Source organism: Meyerozyma guilliermondii, genomic scaffold, assembly GCF_000149425.1.
Source record: "Meyerozyma guilliermondii ATCC 6260 scaffold_1 genomic scaffold, whole genome shotgun sequence".
NCBI classification, from domain to species: domain Eukaryota; kingdom Fungi; phylum Ascomycota; class Pichiomycetes; order Serinales; family Debaryomycetaceae; genus Meyerozyma; species Meyerozyma guilliermondii.
The window spans coordinates 782,901-796,848 of NW_001809800.1; the positions used below are offsets into that span (position 1 = coordinate 782,901).

At 43.2% G+C, this 13,948-nt stretch overlaps 10 protein-coding genes across 10 annotated transcripts; 2 read left to right on the forward strand and 8 right to left on the reverse strand. All coding sequences in view use genetic code 12, as the record gives it.

The window, feature by feature from the left end:
• Positions 1-1,351: 1,351 nt before the first annotated feature.
• Positions 1,352-2,716, reverse strand: ARP3 (actin-related protein 3; the record flags this gene model as incomplete). The annotated part of the gene is made up of 1 exon (XM_001487008.1): positions 1,352-2,716. The coding sequence occupies one exon, from the start codon at positions 2,714-2,716 to the stop codon at positions 1,352-1,354; it is 1,365 nt and encodes a 454-aa protein (XP_001487058.1).
• Positions 2,717-2,782: 66 nt separating this feature from the next.
• Positions 2,783-4,438, reverse strand: CCT5 (chaperonin-containing T-complex subunit; the record flags this gene model as incomplete). Its single annotated transcript, XM_001487009.1, has 1 exon — positions 2,783-4,438. One exon carries the CDS (start codon positions 4,436-4,438, stop codon positions 2,783-2,785), a length of 1,656 nt encoding a protein of 551 aa, XP_001487059.1.
• A 450-nt stretch (positions 4,439-4,888) lies between these two features.
• Positions 4,889-5,839, forward strand: PGUG_00437 (deoxyhypusine monooxygenase; the record flags this gene model as incomplete). Its single annotated transcript, XM_001487010.1, has 1 exon — positions 4,889-5,839. One exon carries the CDS (start codon positions 4,889-4,891, stop codon positions 5,837-5,839), a length of 951 nt encoding a protein of 316 aa, XP_001487060.2.
• A 51-nt stretch (positions 5,840-5,890) lies between these two features.
• Positions 5,891-6,262, reverse strand: RPA12 (DNA-directed RNA polymerase I core subunit; the record flags this gene model as incomplete). Its single annotated transcript, XM_001487011.1, has 1 exon — positions 5,891-6,262. The coding sequence occupies one exon, from the start codon at positions 6,260-6,262 to the stop codon at positions 5,891-5,893; it is 372 nt and encodes a 123-aa protein (XP_001487061.1).
• A 215-nt stretch (positions 6,263-6,477) lies between these two features.
• On the reverse strand, positions 6,478-8,757 carry PGUG_00439 (uncharacterized protein; the record flags this gene model as incomplete). The annotated part of the gene is made up of 1 exon (XM_001487012.1): positions 6,478-8,757. The coding sequence occupies one exon, from the start codon at positions 8,755-8,757 to the stop codon at positions 6,478-6,480; it is 2,280 nt and encodes a 759-aa protein (XP_001487062.2).
• Positions 8,758-9,058: 301 nt separating this feature from the next.
• Positions 9,059-9,841, reverse strand: PGUG_00440 (uncharacterized protein; the record flags this gene model as incomplete). The annotated part of the gene is made up of 1 exon (XM_001487013.1): positions 9,059-9,841. One exon carries the CDS (start codon positions 9,839-9,841, stop codon positions 9,059-9,061), a length of 783 nt encoding a protein of 260 aa, XP_001487063.2.
• A 149-nt stretch (positions 9,842-9,990) lies between these two features.
• DQD1 (Dqd1p) lies at positions 9,991-10,431 on the forward strand (the record flags this gene model as incomplete). The annotated part of the gene is made up of 1 exon (XM_001487014.1): positions 9,991-10,431. The coding sequence occupies one exon, from the start codon at positions 9,991-9,993 to the stop codon at positions 10,429-10,431; it is 441 nt and encodes a 146-aa protein (XP_001487064.2).
• Positions 10,432-10,497: 66 nt separating this feature from the next.
• On the reverse strand, positions 10,498-11,250 carry PGUG_00442 (uncharacterized protein; the record flags this gene model as incomplete). The annotated part of the gene is made up of 1 exon (XM_001487015.1): positions 10,498-11,250. One exon carries the CDS (start codon positions 11,248-11,250, stop codon positions 10,498-10,500), a length of 753 nt encoding a protein of 250 aa, XP_001487065.2.
• Positions 11,251-11,454: 204 nt separating this feature from the next.
• On the reverse strand, positions 11,455-12,753 carry AFT2 (Aft2p; the record flags this gene model as incomplete). The annotated part of the gene is made up of 1 exon (XM_001487016.1): positions 11,455-12,753. The coding sequence occupies one exon, from the start codon at positions 12,751-12,753 to the stop codon at positions 11,455-11,457; it is 1,299 nt and encodes a 432-aa protein (XP_001487066.2).
• A 626-nt stretch (positions 12,754-13,379) lies between these two features.
• On the reverse strand, positions 13,380-13,910 carry PGUG_00444 (mitochondrial 54S ribosomal protein bL12m; the record flags this gene model as incomplete). The annotated part of the gene is made up of 1 exon (XM_001487017.1): positions 13,380-13,910. One exon carries the CDS (start codon positions 13,908-13,910, stop codon positions 13,380-13,382), a length of 531 nt encoding a protein of 176 aa, XP_001487067.1.
• Positions 13,911-13,948: the final 38 nt, after the last annotated feature.

Below are 13,948 nucleotides of genomic sequence, written 5' to 3' on the forward strand. Positions count from 1 at the left end.
TTTTGTCATGGTTAGCGGTTTCGTTATGCTGGTTTCTATTTTTTTTCAATTGCGACAAGTAGTAATGCAATGTCTTGTGGAGGTACTTTTCGACATAGACCTCTGAATTAACTCGACACAACAATGGAAAAATATTGGTGAGCTCTTGTCTTATCACTGCAAACCGATGATTGCGATATGCCATTGAACTTTCGCAGATAAGTTCGAATTTTTGCTGGATGTAAGAATCATAATGATAGCGAACAAGCTCCCGATATACAAGTAATGATCCGTGAATGTACTCACTTGGCTGGGAAGACGAGGATGCTAAAAAGTTAAGAGCCGCGGAAGCAGCGTTGTTCACTGAATTTGAGGTTCCATTGGCCGACGAGATGACAGACACATTTCCGTTTTCAGTATGGGTGTCCAGATTATCGTTGTTATCGCCCAAGATTCTGGAAGCCGTATCGATAAAGCTTTTTATCCAAAATTTACGAGAATTGGCGTCTCTGTCATACAAGATTGCCATGCACTTTTGTAACGTCACCGCAGCATCTGTCCTTATCACGAGTTTGGTATCCCTCAATGGAATCCAAAGATGCTCCAAGATTTGATTAATGAAGTTGTAGAGTAATGTAGGAGCATTATCAGCTAAAGCACTGATGATTAATATAGCTGAGTGTCTCCTGTTTTCGTGCTGTTTGTTATCTGCCTGAAGCCATTCAATAGCTCGATTGGCTTCGAAATCAACAAAATCACCAGTTAATGTGCCTCCAGGTGTTGCTAGCTTTCCCAAAGTTCTGGTAGCTTGCTTCATAATGGTTATGTCACTGGATAATATCAATGAACCAAGGTAGTTTGAGAACCTAGCCGTCTTTGTAGCATTCTCCTCGCCGACTCCAGAGTCGAAATCTATCAAGGAATTGAGCGCAGCTATACCACCGAGCTTCTCGGAAGTCTCCTTACTGTGTAAAAGCTCGAATATAGTCTTATTTATGTCGTTATTAATTCGATTGAACTGCTCTGAGGTGACATCCCGGGCTACCGATGCTAGATGTTCTCTTAATTCATGGGCACATCTATTGCGTTCTTCCTCCTTCGGTGATCGGAGCCCGTTGAAGATCTGGTGTAAGGCGACATCAACGATCTGTACCTGTGAGGACATTTCGTGATTATTTCTCCAGGTCGAATCTCAATGGGCGCTGGGATATTTTGGGACGGCATATAAATGATAAGGCCGGGAAGCAAGGCATTACGAAGTAGTCAGCTCATGGAGTAAAATGAAGAATTTGAGGAAAAAGAGTGATCAGCCAAGCTAATGGACCTTAAACTACAGTAATTCTAGTCAATTCTAGTCAATTCGTCATATTCTCTATGGCACGGAAAACAAGGAAAAGTTTCTAACGATACTTGGCCCATATTCATCGTAGTCTTGTTTCGTGTAGCAGTAGCTCTTAAATTCAGCAGTTTGTGCCAATAAGGATCCTCCAAACCAAACAGCGTTTCTTTGACGTTTGTGTGATATAACCTGGACGTCGACACCACTACTCTTCACACCACTCAAACGCTCACTCGTTTCAATTCTTTCGTTCACAATCGTTTTCATATCTCTTTGTAACCTTCTGCCAAAGTCTTTAAACATTGTTGATCCTCCAGACAACACAATGTTCTTGTACAATTTTTTGCGCACATCAATTGGAGTTGATTGAATCACCAAATCCACCACCTCTGGTAATGGAGTCAAGTAATCAGAGGAACAAATTTCAGGATTGAAAAAGATTTCCGGAGCCAAAAACTGTTCGTATCCAACATCCACAATGTTCTTTCTGTTTTTATCGGCGTATTCAACCACATACTGGGCAAACTTTTCTTGTGGATATTGATCGAATTTCTTGAACTCTTTAACGATATCAGGACACACATAACAGAATTGCTGCTTGATCTTTTCCGCCGTCTGCAAGGATGTGTCAGGCTCACCTCTGTCTCTCAACAAAGACTGGATGAACGATGTTATATCACGACCAGCCAATGGAATATTCTTGATCGAGGTGCCGATGACATAGCCTTCAGCAACGGGAATAACATGAGTAACACCATCACCCGAATCAATGACCGTACCGGTGAGCGACCGATCCTTGACCTTGGAAGATGTCCACGAAGCAGCCAACGCCAATACGGCTTGCACAGCAATGTAAAGACCAGCACAGTTGAAAGATTCAAACATGATTTCAGCAGTGCTCTCTCTATTTTCAGGTGGATTCAACGGAGGTTCCGTCAACAAGAAGTAGTGATCTTCGGGCTCACATCGTAAGTATTTGAAAATGGAATTCTCCCAAAACCGTTCCATATGATCCCAATTCTCAATTTGTCCATGTCTGACTGGATACGATAAGTTATAGTTTGGGCCATTGGCAGCACTCAATGCTTCGTCACCGATGAAAAAGTTCAAGTCCTCTAATCCTCGTTTCGAAGATAAAAACGAACCGGTGCTGCTGCCTCCACGGGCGCCTCCACCAGACGTGGACGCTGTAGCAATGGCCGTTGGAAAGACAAAACTGGGTGAATCGTTTCCGGCAAAACCAAGTTTGGTCAACCCGGTACCATTGTCCATGACCACTGCGGGCGTACCGATGCTTGCCATGATGTATTTATGTTTTTGTGTGGTAGCTCGGTGAACGGTAAGGAGTAGTGAGATTGGAGGTTCGAAGAATATACATGGACTGCAGACAAGACACATATAGGGTATACCTACTACTTGTATTAGCAAAATCTAAGGTATACTTACTTTGTGTATTACTCGTTATTAATACTCATCCTTGCCGGAGATAATGACATCGTTGATCTTGAGGATCATTCTTGTCAATTGCGTGGCCAATAAAAGTTGCTGTTTCTTGCCGATCAATGGATCTATGACGAACAACTCTTTCATGTCATTTGTTCCATTACCCAAGCAGTCCACTCCTAAACGAGACGAACCCTCGTTCACTTGCTTTGACTTGAGCGTAGACAAGGTTTCGATAGGATCGAGACCGGAGTTTTCCGCTAATGTCATTGGAATTACGTCCAAGGCTGCTGCAAAAGCACGGAATGCATATTGATCGATACCAGTTTGCTCATCAGCAGACGCAGAAACTGCAATTGAGCATGTAAGTTCGGCAGCACCTCCTCCGTAAACCACTCTATTATCTCTGATTAAATTTCTCACCACACAAAGCGAATCGTGCAAAGCTCTGGACCCTTCAGCTACAATCATCTCGTTTGAACCACGAATGAAACATGTCACTGCCTTTGTATTGGAACAATCTTCAATGACAAGCATTCTGTCACGAGTGGTTCCAAACTCCAACTCCTTGATGGTTCCGCAATGACCAAGCTTTTCCGGTGTCAAATCCTCAAACCGAGGAACTATACGTCCATTGGTAGCAATGGCCAAAAGCTCCAACTCTGAACCTCCAACCCATCTGATGGCAGTCAAGTCGTTAGCTAACAACAAGTGGTTTGCTTCGTCGTCAAATCCCCACTGACAAGCCACAACATTGGCGCCAGACTCTTTGACGTAGTCTATCATTTCTTGAAACTTTTTCTGTTCGTACTCTTGAAGAGCTTTGAATTCTTCCACTGTGGATATATCCAACTTGTGTTTGGTCTTTGGCTTTGGAGGCTCGAAAGGACAGGTTAATATAGCAATCTTACAGTCTTCCACCTTCTTAGGCATTTGAGGGTGAGAGAACTCCTTATCGAGCAAAACGCCCTTGATTAACGATGAGTCTTCAATAGCACCACCCACTTTAGTTTCCATCTTTATGAGTTCGAAATCAACATCTTTACGTTCGAAATCGGCAACTGACAACACAGCATCCACTGCCATTTGTGCAAAGTGATCGTGGGCCTTGGACACAATTTTACTGCCCAATGATGTCTTGGCGGCTCTTAACAAGTTGCCGTCGGTAGTATCTCTCGAGAAATGAATCTCGTCAGCAACTTTATCGAGCTGGTCGCATGCAAGTTTACAAGCCTCATCAAACCCGTTTGCGACTTTGAGCGGGTGGATTCCCTTTTCGATCAATCCCAAAGCTTGGTCCAACAACGCTCCAGCAAGTACAACCACACCTGTAGTTCCATCACCGATTTCGTCATCTTGTGATCTCGACAATTCAACCAATAACTTTGCAATCTCATTGTCAATGTCCATTTGCGACAAAATAGTGGCACCATCATTGGTAATGGTGATCTCGCCATCCTGACTGATCAATATCTTGTCTAATCCACGAGGTCCTAATGATGTACGAACAATCGAAGCCACCGAACGGGCGGCCAAAATGTGCGATTTAGTAGCCTCAATACCGCGTTTTCTCTGCTTCTTTCCTTGATCCCTAACTATGATGAATGGTCTCCCCATCTCATCTTGTGCCACTATGGCATTAGACATGTCGGGCAACGCCTGTTGGGGTGCAGCCATGGTTGTAGTAGAGGTGGGAGTTGAAGTTTAAAATGATTTTTCAATGCCGTGGTGCAGGATTGGTTTACCTGCAGGTGGCCAAAGTTGCAAGAACTACGAAAAGAATGGGAGGAGAGAGCAGGTATCAAAATGAAGCGTCAAACAAAGGTAGATACAGCTGAATACTGGCGACAAGACTGACAAGTTGGGAGAAAGCTAGAACAGAATGAATTGAAAGAAGCGAGAAACGTCACTTTTCATTTTTTACGATTGTGGTTAAAGAGTCACTATCCACCTTAAATCTGGTTTGAAATAGATTCTCTCAATGAACAGGTATTTACATTGAATACCAGGAATTCCACCTTCGCTTCACCGCGTTAATGAATCTTCTGCCGCTGCAGCCTCGCGATATATGCAGGACTCGGTCTTCTGCAAAAAAAAGAATTCTTTTCACAACTGCAAATTTTACTTATGAGCGACTTGAACGAAAGCGAAGCGAGTTTGGAACAGCTCCGCGATGTACTCCTCAATACTAGTGGCCAGGAGAAACTCGCCAACAGATTCAGGGCATTATTCAGCTTGAAATCGATAGGTGCCGAATCGGAGAATGAAGAAGAGGTTCACAAAGCGATCAAATATATTGCACAAGCTTTCCAAGATAAGTCTGAACTTCTCAAGCACGAGGTGGCCTACGTATTGGGACAGACTTCCAACTTGTTTGCTGCTCCTTTTTTGAGAGATGTGCTTACCAGTAATGACCAACAAATTATGGTGAGGCATGAAGCAGCAGAGGCTTTGGGTGCTCTTGGTGACAAGGAGTCATTGGAGTTATTGCAAAAGTACTACAAGGAAGACCCCTCGTTGGAAATACGGCAAACTTGTGAGTTGGCTATAGGAAGAATTGAATGGGAAAATTCCGCCAAGGCGAAACTGGAAGTTCTCGAAAAATCCGCTTACACCTCTATAGACCCTGCTCCACCTATGGCATTAGACAAGGAGGCAAAGATTGAAAAGTTACAAAAAATATTGAATGACCAAGACGAATCTTTGTTCGAGAGGTATAGAGCCATGTTCAGGTTGCGTGACTTGGGAACTGATGAGGCATGTCTTGCGTTAGCATCTGGTTTTGACGACCCTTCAGCTTTGTTCAAGCACGAAATTGCTTATGTTTTTGGTCAATTGTGCAACCCAGTCACTGTTCCATCTTTGATTAAAGTGCTTAAAGATGAGTCCGAAGCTGGTATGGTTAGACACGAAGCCGCCGAGGCGTTGGGATCTATTGCCACCGACGAATGTTTGCCTGTATTGCAGTCTTTCATGAACGATAAGGAGGATGTGGTTAGAGATTCGGCCGTCGTAGCCTTGGATATGTATGAGTACGAAAACTCCAACGAGATGGAATACGCTACCATCAAAACATGAAAAAAGTTCTGTTATATATATTATTAATGCTATGTGACCATCGTTATTCGTCTAATTGTTCGTTCTAAACCTGTATCCACACCCTGTACAAGTGTAGAATACTGTTGCACCCTCATCGGCAGATCTTAATTGAAGTGTATGGTACTGCATTTCTTCGTTGCCACACTTGGGGCATTTTTCCTTGATGGTAGCACCTTCGTCCATCTCGTCTTTGTTCAAGGATGTCTTCACAACAGACCGTTTTAATTTTAACTGAGATGGAAAAGCATCTTCGGCCGACTGAGTAACCACCTTCAAATTGGCAAACCCTGATGCCGGATATGAAGCGGTACAAACTTTACATTCTATCTGTGTATTTGAGCCAGCAGCGTCGAGCAAGTTACCGCAACTCGTACAAAAAATCAAAGATCCCACCACCGACATTGTGACGCGATGAGCTCAGTCCTCGATGCTCTTCGCACGGTGAAAAATTCTGGTTGCCTGCAGATAATCCAGTACCCCAGACTTTGCAATCAGTGGACAATGAAATTAGAATTCAAAGTCGTTACACGAAATGTTCAAGTAGAGTAAAACTAGTTTACTTAGCTCATGTTCGTATATTTCTCATAAAATGAAGTTCACTTGCACTTTCAGTGATCTCACTGGGAGTGCTCGCTGTGAGACTTCACAACAAGAATATCGTCATACAGCACTTGCTGGCCAAGACGAGACATCCTCAACACTTCGGCACATTCTGCAAAATCATAAGGTAAAACAAACATGCGTTGCGCAGTATCCAATTCCTTTCTCGAGGAAGTTGAAATAAGATCATTAAAATCCTTAAAATAGGACACTGTGAGGTCGACGTTTGGTCCACTGGACTTGAGTTGACCGTCAAATTGATGCTCAAATTCTTTAGTTGTACCTGTTGAAGAAGACACGTGAACGTGAATCGAGGGATAAGTCTTTGCCAACAGACTGACAATGTTTAAACAAAGTAAGTCACTTGAACTTAAAAAGTTGTTGTGGTTCAAAACGCAATGCACCGTCTTTTTTTGGTCCCAAGTGCCAACTTGGCTAGTGATTAATACTCCGACATTGGCCCAACACCGTGAGAATAGTTGCTTGTATTGGTTTTCGATTATCTCTATGCCTTCTGGCGAGTGAGTTAAACTTGAAGCCGGGATCGACGATAATAGAAGGTCGGATTTGCTGCCAATCTGTTCAATTGCAGTAACCGCATAGCTGTCCACAGGCGTCAAAATTGACTTGATCGATGATTTCATGTTAAGAATAGAACTAAAGGCGGTGAAAATTGCCATAATAGAAGTGAATTTACCTTGATCATGATCATTCGTTCCAAAATTCGCTTCGTCTTTGGATGAAGCTTCAAGCAAATGAGAAGTTCTCGTAGTTAATTCACGTAAATGGATCGCATTGATTTGATAGTTTTCTTTGGACGTTTGCAAATTCTTCAAAAGAAGCATGAGCTGTGGGATGGTATCAATATTGTTCAACAATAAAACCACTGCTGAGAATCTGACATCTTGAAAATTCTCGACAGATATCTCTTCTTGTGTGCGCAACAATGCAGTTTCATCAGAATTCTCTTTGCTCTTATGGTTTCTCTCTCTGTAGGATTGTGGGTACACCCATAAAGCCAATGGGGTAGTTAAGAAAGTGGTGATCAAAGTCATAACAATGAACATGGAATATACTCTTTCAGAGATGATTTCTGCATTCAACCCAACATTAAGCACCACAATTTCCACAATACCTTTACATGACATGAGTACACCAACTGCTAAAGACTCTCTCCAGTAAAGCCCGTTCATTTTGGCAGCAATTAGTCCACCTGCAACTTTTCCAACCATGGCCAAAGCTATTATTCCAATAGTGTAAGCCCAATCGATTCCATGATTTAAGTCGCCCAAGTTGACACCCAATCCTGCAATAACAAAGTAGACCGGGATCATGACAATGTGGACTATATCTTCAAGTTTTTCGGTGACACGAATCACGTAACCATTGTCCCTTGGGACCAAAACTCCCACCATGAACGCACCAAAAATAGGATGAACTCCAATGATATCGGTATAGAATGCAGAAGTGAAAACGAGCCCGATCAAGAGGACCATCAGCATGTGGGAGGGTTCGCCAGTAACCATCTCGTTGGTGAATCTTTTGTAGTAATACTTCAAAGCGTACCTGACTGGGTAAGCCAAGAAGAAAAACCATGCCACTGTTAATAAAAGAATATAGACGGTGTTCACGCCGCTTCCAGAGTTCGCTAACGACACCACGAGTGCCAACAATATCCACCCGGTCAAATCGTTGATAATTCCAGCAGACAACACGATCGTACCAATCTTGTCGCCAATTAAATTGAGCTCAACAAGAATACGTGCCAACACGGGGAAAGCAGTGACACACATGGCAACGGCTATAAACACCATATACGTCGTGAATTCTATGGGAGGCATATCTTCGTTGCCCTGTCTGTACTGCAGGTACAAGCCCTTGGCAATACCACATCCCAAGGCAAACGGAATCGCCATGTTAATGAGCCCCACGGACAACGCCGACCGGTAATTTTTGCGGACAAACTTGAGATCGACTTCCATGCCGATGATGAACAAAAACAAAATTATGCCCACATTTGCCACAAGCGAGAGTCCTGGTTTCGAGACGGGAGGAAAACATGTCGCTGTGAACTTGGGTATACGCCCCATGACTGAAGGACCGAGAATTATGCCCGATAACACTTCAGCGATCACCCGCGGCTGGCGGAGCTTTTTTAATGGATAGTGGAGAATTTGGCACATGGCGGTGATTAAAATCACTTGAAACAAGAAGAGAGTCCATGGCGCACTAGCTTCATATTCTAGCGGGTTTCTGCCCGAAACTATGCCGGCGACAGAACTAGTAGTAACGGCCATGATAACGCGGATCGAATTTAGATTGACGAGATCTGCGCGGCGGAAAATTGTGTGGGGTGCAAGAACAATCGCACAGCCGCTTCAAATGGCTGCGAAAAGTAAAAAGACTTTAGTTTATAGGGAAGTTATAGGCAAGTTGACCGTTTATCAATGAAAACGCTCAGCAAGAGATCCAAGAAATTGATTGAAAGACTGAGTAAAATTGTGTAAAATCTTTATTAGCTGCGGCAATTGAATTATTAGCTGTAGGGAAATGAACTTGCAATGGTTAAGAACTCTATCCATTCCACTTTTTCCCAGTTCATTTGTACGATGGCCTTGGAAGCTGGTAGCCCTCGGTGGTGCGGCCATATGTGATTCCTCCCAACCTCGACACTGGCTTCAACTTGGAAATGTCCAAGATCTTCTTTTCTTCATCGACTACATCTTCACGAGCATGAAAGTTGATTCCCTCTACGAGACATGTGACTCCACTGGTGAGCTCTGGATTTGATTTAGACTTCCACTCGTGGTGACTCACTAGTTTGGCCTCGATAGAGAACGCAGACTCGGCGACGTGTGGAGGTTTAACCTTTTGCGACTCGACTGGAGTCAATCCAGAAAGTTCCCATTCGTCAATTTCAGAAGGAGCATTTATAGCACAGAAATTAGCAGCCTCGAGAAACCACTCTGAGATGATACTGATGGTGAGCTCGCCAGTTTGCAAAATGTTGGCACAGGTATCTTTGTACTTTCCTGTCATAGCGGAAAACCCCAATGAGAAAATTGGCGGATCATGGTTCATGACTGTAAAGTAGGAAAACGGAGCCAAATTCTTCATACCATTAGTACTCACCGTGGAAACAAACCCAATAGGCCGAGGAACAACGGCGGATATCAACATTTTGTAATTGTCGACTGGCTCACGGTTGGAGTCGTATGGATCAATTGCAATTTTTTTGTACTTTTTCCACTCATCATTTGACGCTCCTGACCCTGGAGTCCACTCGGGATTGGGCAGCGTTGTGTACTTCCAGGTTGTTTCTGAAAACGGCTCCATGATTGTAGAGGGTAATTTTAATTTAGTCCTCAAAATTCGCACCATGGTGCGTGGCGTGCAACTCTTAACTATGAGATCAATTTAGTTTTTCGCGACTAGTAAATGATTACAAAATGAGCTGCCGCGATAATGTTCGGGTGCATTGGCCTACAATATTTGCCCAGTAGAGTCTTGTGAGCACAGCAAGTTGCAATATGGTCAAGAAAGTGTTGCTAATTAATGGTCCCAATCTCAACCTTTTGGGTACCAGAGAGCCCGAGAAATACGGCACCACATCCTTGAAAGATATAGAACAGGCCGGAAGAGACCAGGCAGATCTGAAGAAAGATGGCAGTGAACTCCAAGTTTTTCAAAGTAATACTGAAGGATTTATTGTTGATAGGATACATAAGGCAAAACAGGATGGTGTGGGATTCATTGTTATAAATGCTGGGGCATATACTCATACTTCTGTGGCCATTCGAGATGCCTTGCTTGGAACTGCTATTCCGTTCATTGAAGTTCACATCACCAACGTCCACCAACGAGAACCTTTCAGGCACCAGTCTTACTTGAGTGACAAGGCAGTAGCGGTAGTTTGTGGTTTGGGGGTGTACGGGTACACCGCATCCATAGAGTATGCACTCAACTACTAGATAGAGTACTTAACTGCGGATTAAATGAACCACTTTGGAGTTGGTACAAATGACTTTTGACTCTTTTTAACCATACAATCCCTCCTCCATGGCAGTTGGAACCTCACGGTCTCCATAGACTCCTGACCAACTGACTGGCCGTTTCCAGGATTCGATTTTCCACTCGCATATTTCGGCCACTTTATCACTCAATTTTTCCGCCTCGTTGAAATTGTCTCCTTCGTAAATATATGTGACAATAGTACCTAGTTCGAAGTTTCGAGCTCCAGGAGAAATCAACTTCGCCACTAGCTTGCAGGCATAGAGCGAATGACACACATTGGTGGGATCAGGTAATTTGTTACCGCCACCAATATTTAAGCTCTCGAGCGAAACTCGAAGCATTTCCAGATTCGAGAACACTTTCATGGTTCCTGATGGCAAACCTTCACTCATACCAGCATCCACAGAATCAAGAATCCAAACATTTCTGAACTTGTGCTGACTTAAAAATGGTGCAATTGTCTCGTTAACGTAGTGCTCTGTGAACCCGGGTAATATAGGTGATCTCTGCTGTATGGCCGTTACTTGTAATTCTTTCAGATAATATATCTCAACAGCTGATGAAATTCCAAGTTTTGGATTTTCTTCTGGCATTCTATCGAATGGAGCACTGAATGGATATAAGTATTTGTCGTCCAAGGAACCCACTTTTTCAAGTTTGAGTGTATGGATGAGGAGATCTACGGCCAATTGAGGCACATTGGCCATAGAAATGGAAGGTACTATTATTGTGGACCCATCGAAGTTGGCCATGGTAGTGAAGTTCACGATTGCCATTGAGAATTAGTGCGACACTTGAGCTTACGTTATAGCAGAGATAGATGTATTGCAAAATTTACCAGGTAGCAAGGTGTAGCAAACATGATTGAAGTTACTGTTGGAGTAGTTAAAGTTTCATGGTTCTGGGTTAAGAAGTTTGTATGGTTTGGGGTTAAAGCAGTTTTAATGGTTTTGGCATTTTGGGTGTATCCTTTATTGTTCCTACCACCCATCAGAAATATTTGCAAGTCCGTGATGTTGATGGCTTGAATGGGCAAAGCTTGCAAGAGGATCACGATACATTAACTGGGACGTGGAAGGATTATTATGGATGACATTATTGCTCGGGGATGACAAGCCAGGAATTGAAAGAGCAGACTGATTGTTCATAACATTTGAGGTTTGAGGAAACGACGATGCAAATGTATCGGTGGAGACATTTGCGGCGGGTGAGGTGCTAGGTCCGTTGAGCTTGAACTCATTTAGCCCAAAAATGACATTGGAGCTGGACTTCGTTGTGTTGTGCAAATGAGAAGGATTGAGTGTTGTAGATGAGCCATTGCCATTGTAGCTCCCCAATGTTGGACTGAAGGGTAGCTGATTTTGAATGGAATTGAAAGAAGGAAGTTGTTGGGCTTGGTTTTGGATCAGCAGCAGAAGCTGAATCGTATTAGAATTGAGATTCAAGTTGAGTCCTGGTAGATGAGTAAAGCTTTCGAGAGCAGCTTGAGGGTGTGTGTTTGCCGTTGCCGACTCGGTATCTGTATAATCCTGGTCAGATTCGTTCAATAATGGCGTAAGAGGAATAAGGTTGGCACTTGGATTGGGGTTAAGGGTAGTATGGCTAGTGTTAGGAGTTGACAACCAGCTATTCAAGCCAGACGGTTTAGATGGAGGTGACATGACATTCTTGTAATCATTAAGGAACTGGCTCGAAAAACCACGAAGTATGCTGCTTTTATCATTATCACTGAGTGCTCTATTATCCAACACAGTTTCTTTGATTAGTGAATTAACCTCGTTTGTGAGAAGATTGAGAATGTAATTCAGCAGTTTGCTTTCAGGATCTGATGTCAAAGAATTGAATACCTTAAAGTGGGAATCCTTTTGTCTGGCCTTGGGAGTGGAAGTGCGTGAAGAAAGAATTGCTTCTTTCTTAGGTTCTGACCCTTCGAAGATTTCCATGGATGGAGAAAGCACAGGAACAAGCCCATGTGGTTCTAATTCGTGATCGTGCCATTCGTTAATAACAACCAAAGACCAGCTTCGATTACGACTAGAATAGTTGGCACGAACCCTAAATGGACATGTGCTTTGTCTTACTGCTTTGCCCTCCAGATCACGCTTGGAAACAGGCTTACAGCGAAAGATGATTTTGTTGGAATCTGACCTTTCAATCACGATATTTATACCCTTGCGGGCTTGGAGTATTTTTTGAAGCCATGGTTTGATTTTGTCTTTTGTAGCAAACTTGCGATTTCGAAGACACAACTCAGAAAGGGAGCTCTGATGAAGTGGCATGGAGGCTATGACTGGGGAGCTATTGTACTAGCATGGAAAAACAAGAAATGCTGTTAATAAAGTTATTTTTATAAATAGAAGGGTTATTTCTTGTGCGCGAAAATGATGAAAGTGCAACTAGCTGCAAATTAGTCGCACCAAGTTATTTGTGTCAGAATTATATATAGTATTTCGTGTAATAATTTCTTCTGGTTTTTTGTGACTTGTTCTAAACTACTTTGTTCTTTGTAATTGTTTAGTATGACTTCCCCAAAAATGGAAACAAACCGACTACAAAAGGCAGTTAACAATCTTGTGTCTCAAGCAGTTGGAAGTGACGAAACATATTTGCTTGGAGCTCTCGAGTCCATATCTGGAATATTGCAAGTTGTTGGTGAGGAGAGTCAAACCGTTGCTGAAAGCAACAACGAGCCCATACCATCAATCGCACAATTGGTGTCTTCGATTAATGAGCTACTAGATACTGAAGATAGCACAACTCACAAGCACAAATCGATAGACCTGAGTGCTAAGAAACTGAACGACTTTGACGAATTGAACGAATTGAACGAATTGGAAGACGAATTTGAAGATGTTTAATCCTACGTTTTCCAAAGCTATCGTAGATGCAATATTTACAAGTTAATCTACTCCAAAACCACCTTTGCTCCCAATGCCTCCAACGTACTCTTGATCTTTTCGGCATCTTCCTTGGCAACATTGTCCTTCAACACCTTTGGAGCAGCCTCAACAAATTTCTTGGACTCCACCAATGACAAGCCCAACATACTCTTAACCTCCTTGATAACCTTTGGTTTGGATTTAGGGTCAAATGACTCCAATTTGATGGCAAAGATGGTCTTTTCTTCAACCTCTTCCTTCACCTCTTCCTCAGCTGGAGCTGCTGCTGCTGCAGGAGCGGCGGCCCCGGCGGCTGGAAGTGCAATGTCGGAGATGTTGAGTCTCGTCTTCAACTCACTGACCAATGAAGACGTTTCTAACAATGTCAAGGTGGAAATCTGATCGACTATGGAGGAGATCTTTGGGTCAACCTGTGCCTGGGAAGCTGGCTCTGCGGCTGCGGTTGAGTTATGACGAACAGCAAGCACAGAACTCCTGAAAACGCCCCTTTTCACGCAAGGAACAACGGCACGACGCATCATGGTGACGGACTTCATGGTAGTATCAACTGTTTCCGTCGACTGAAAATTTGAGA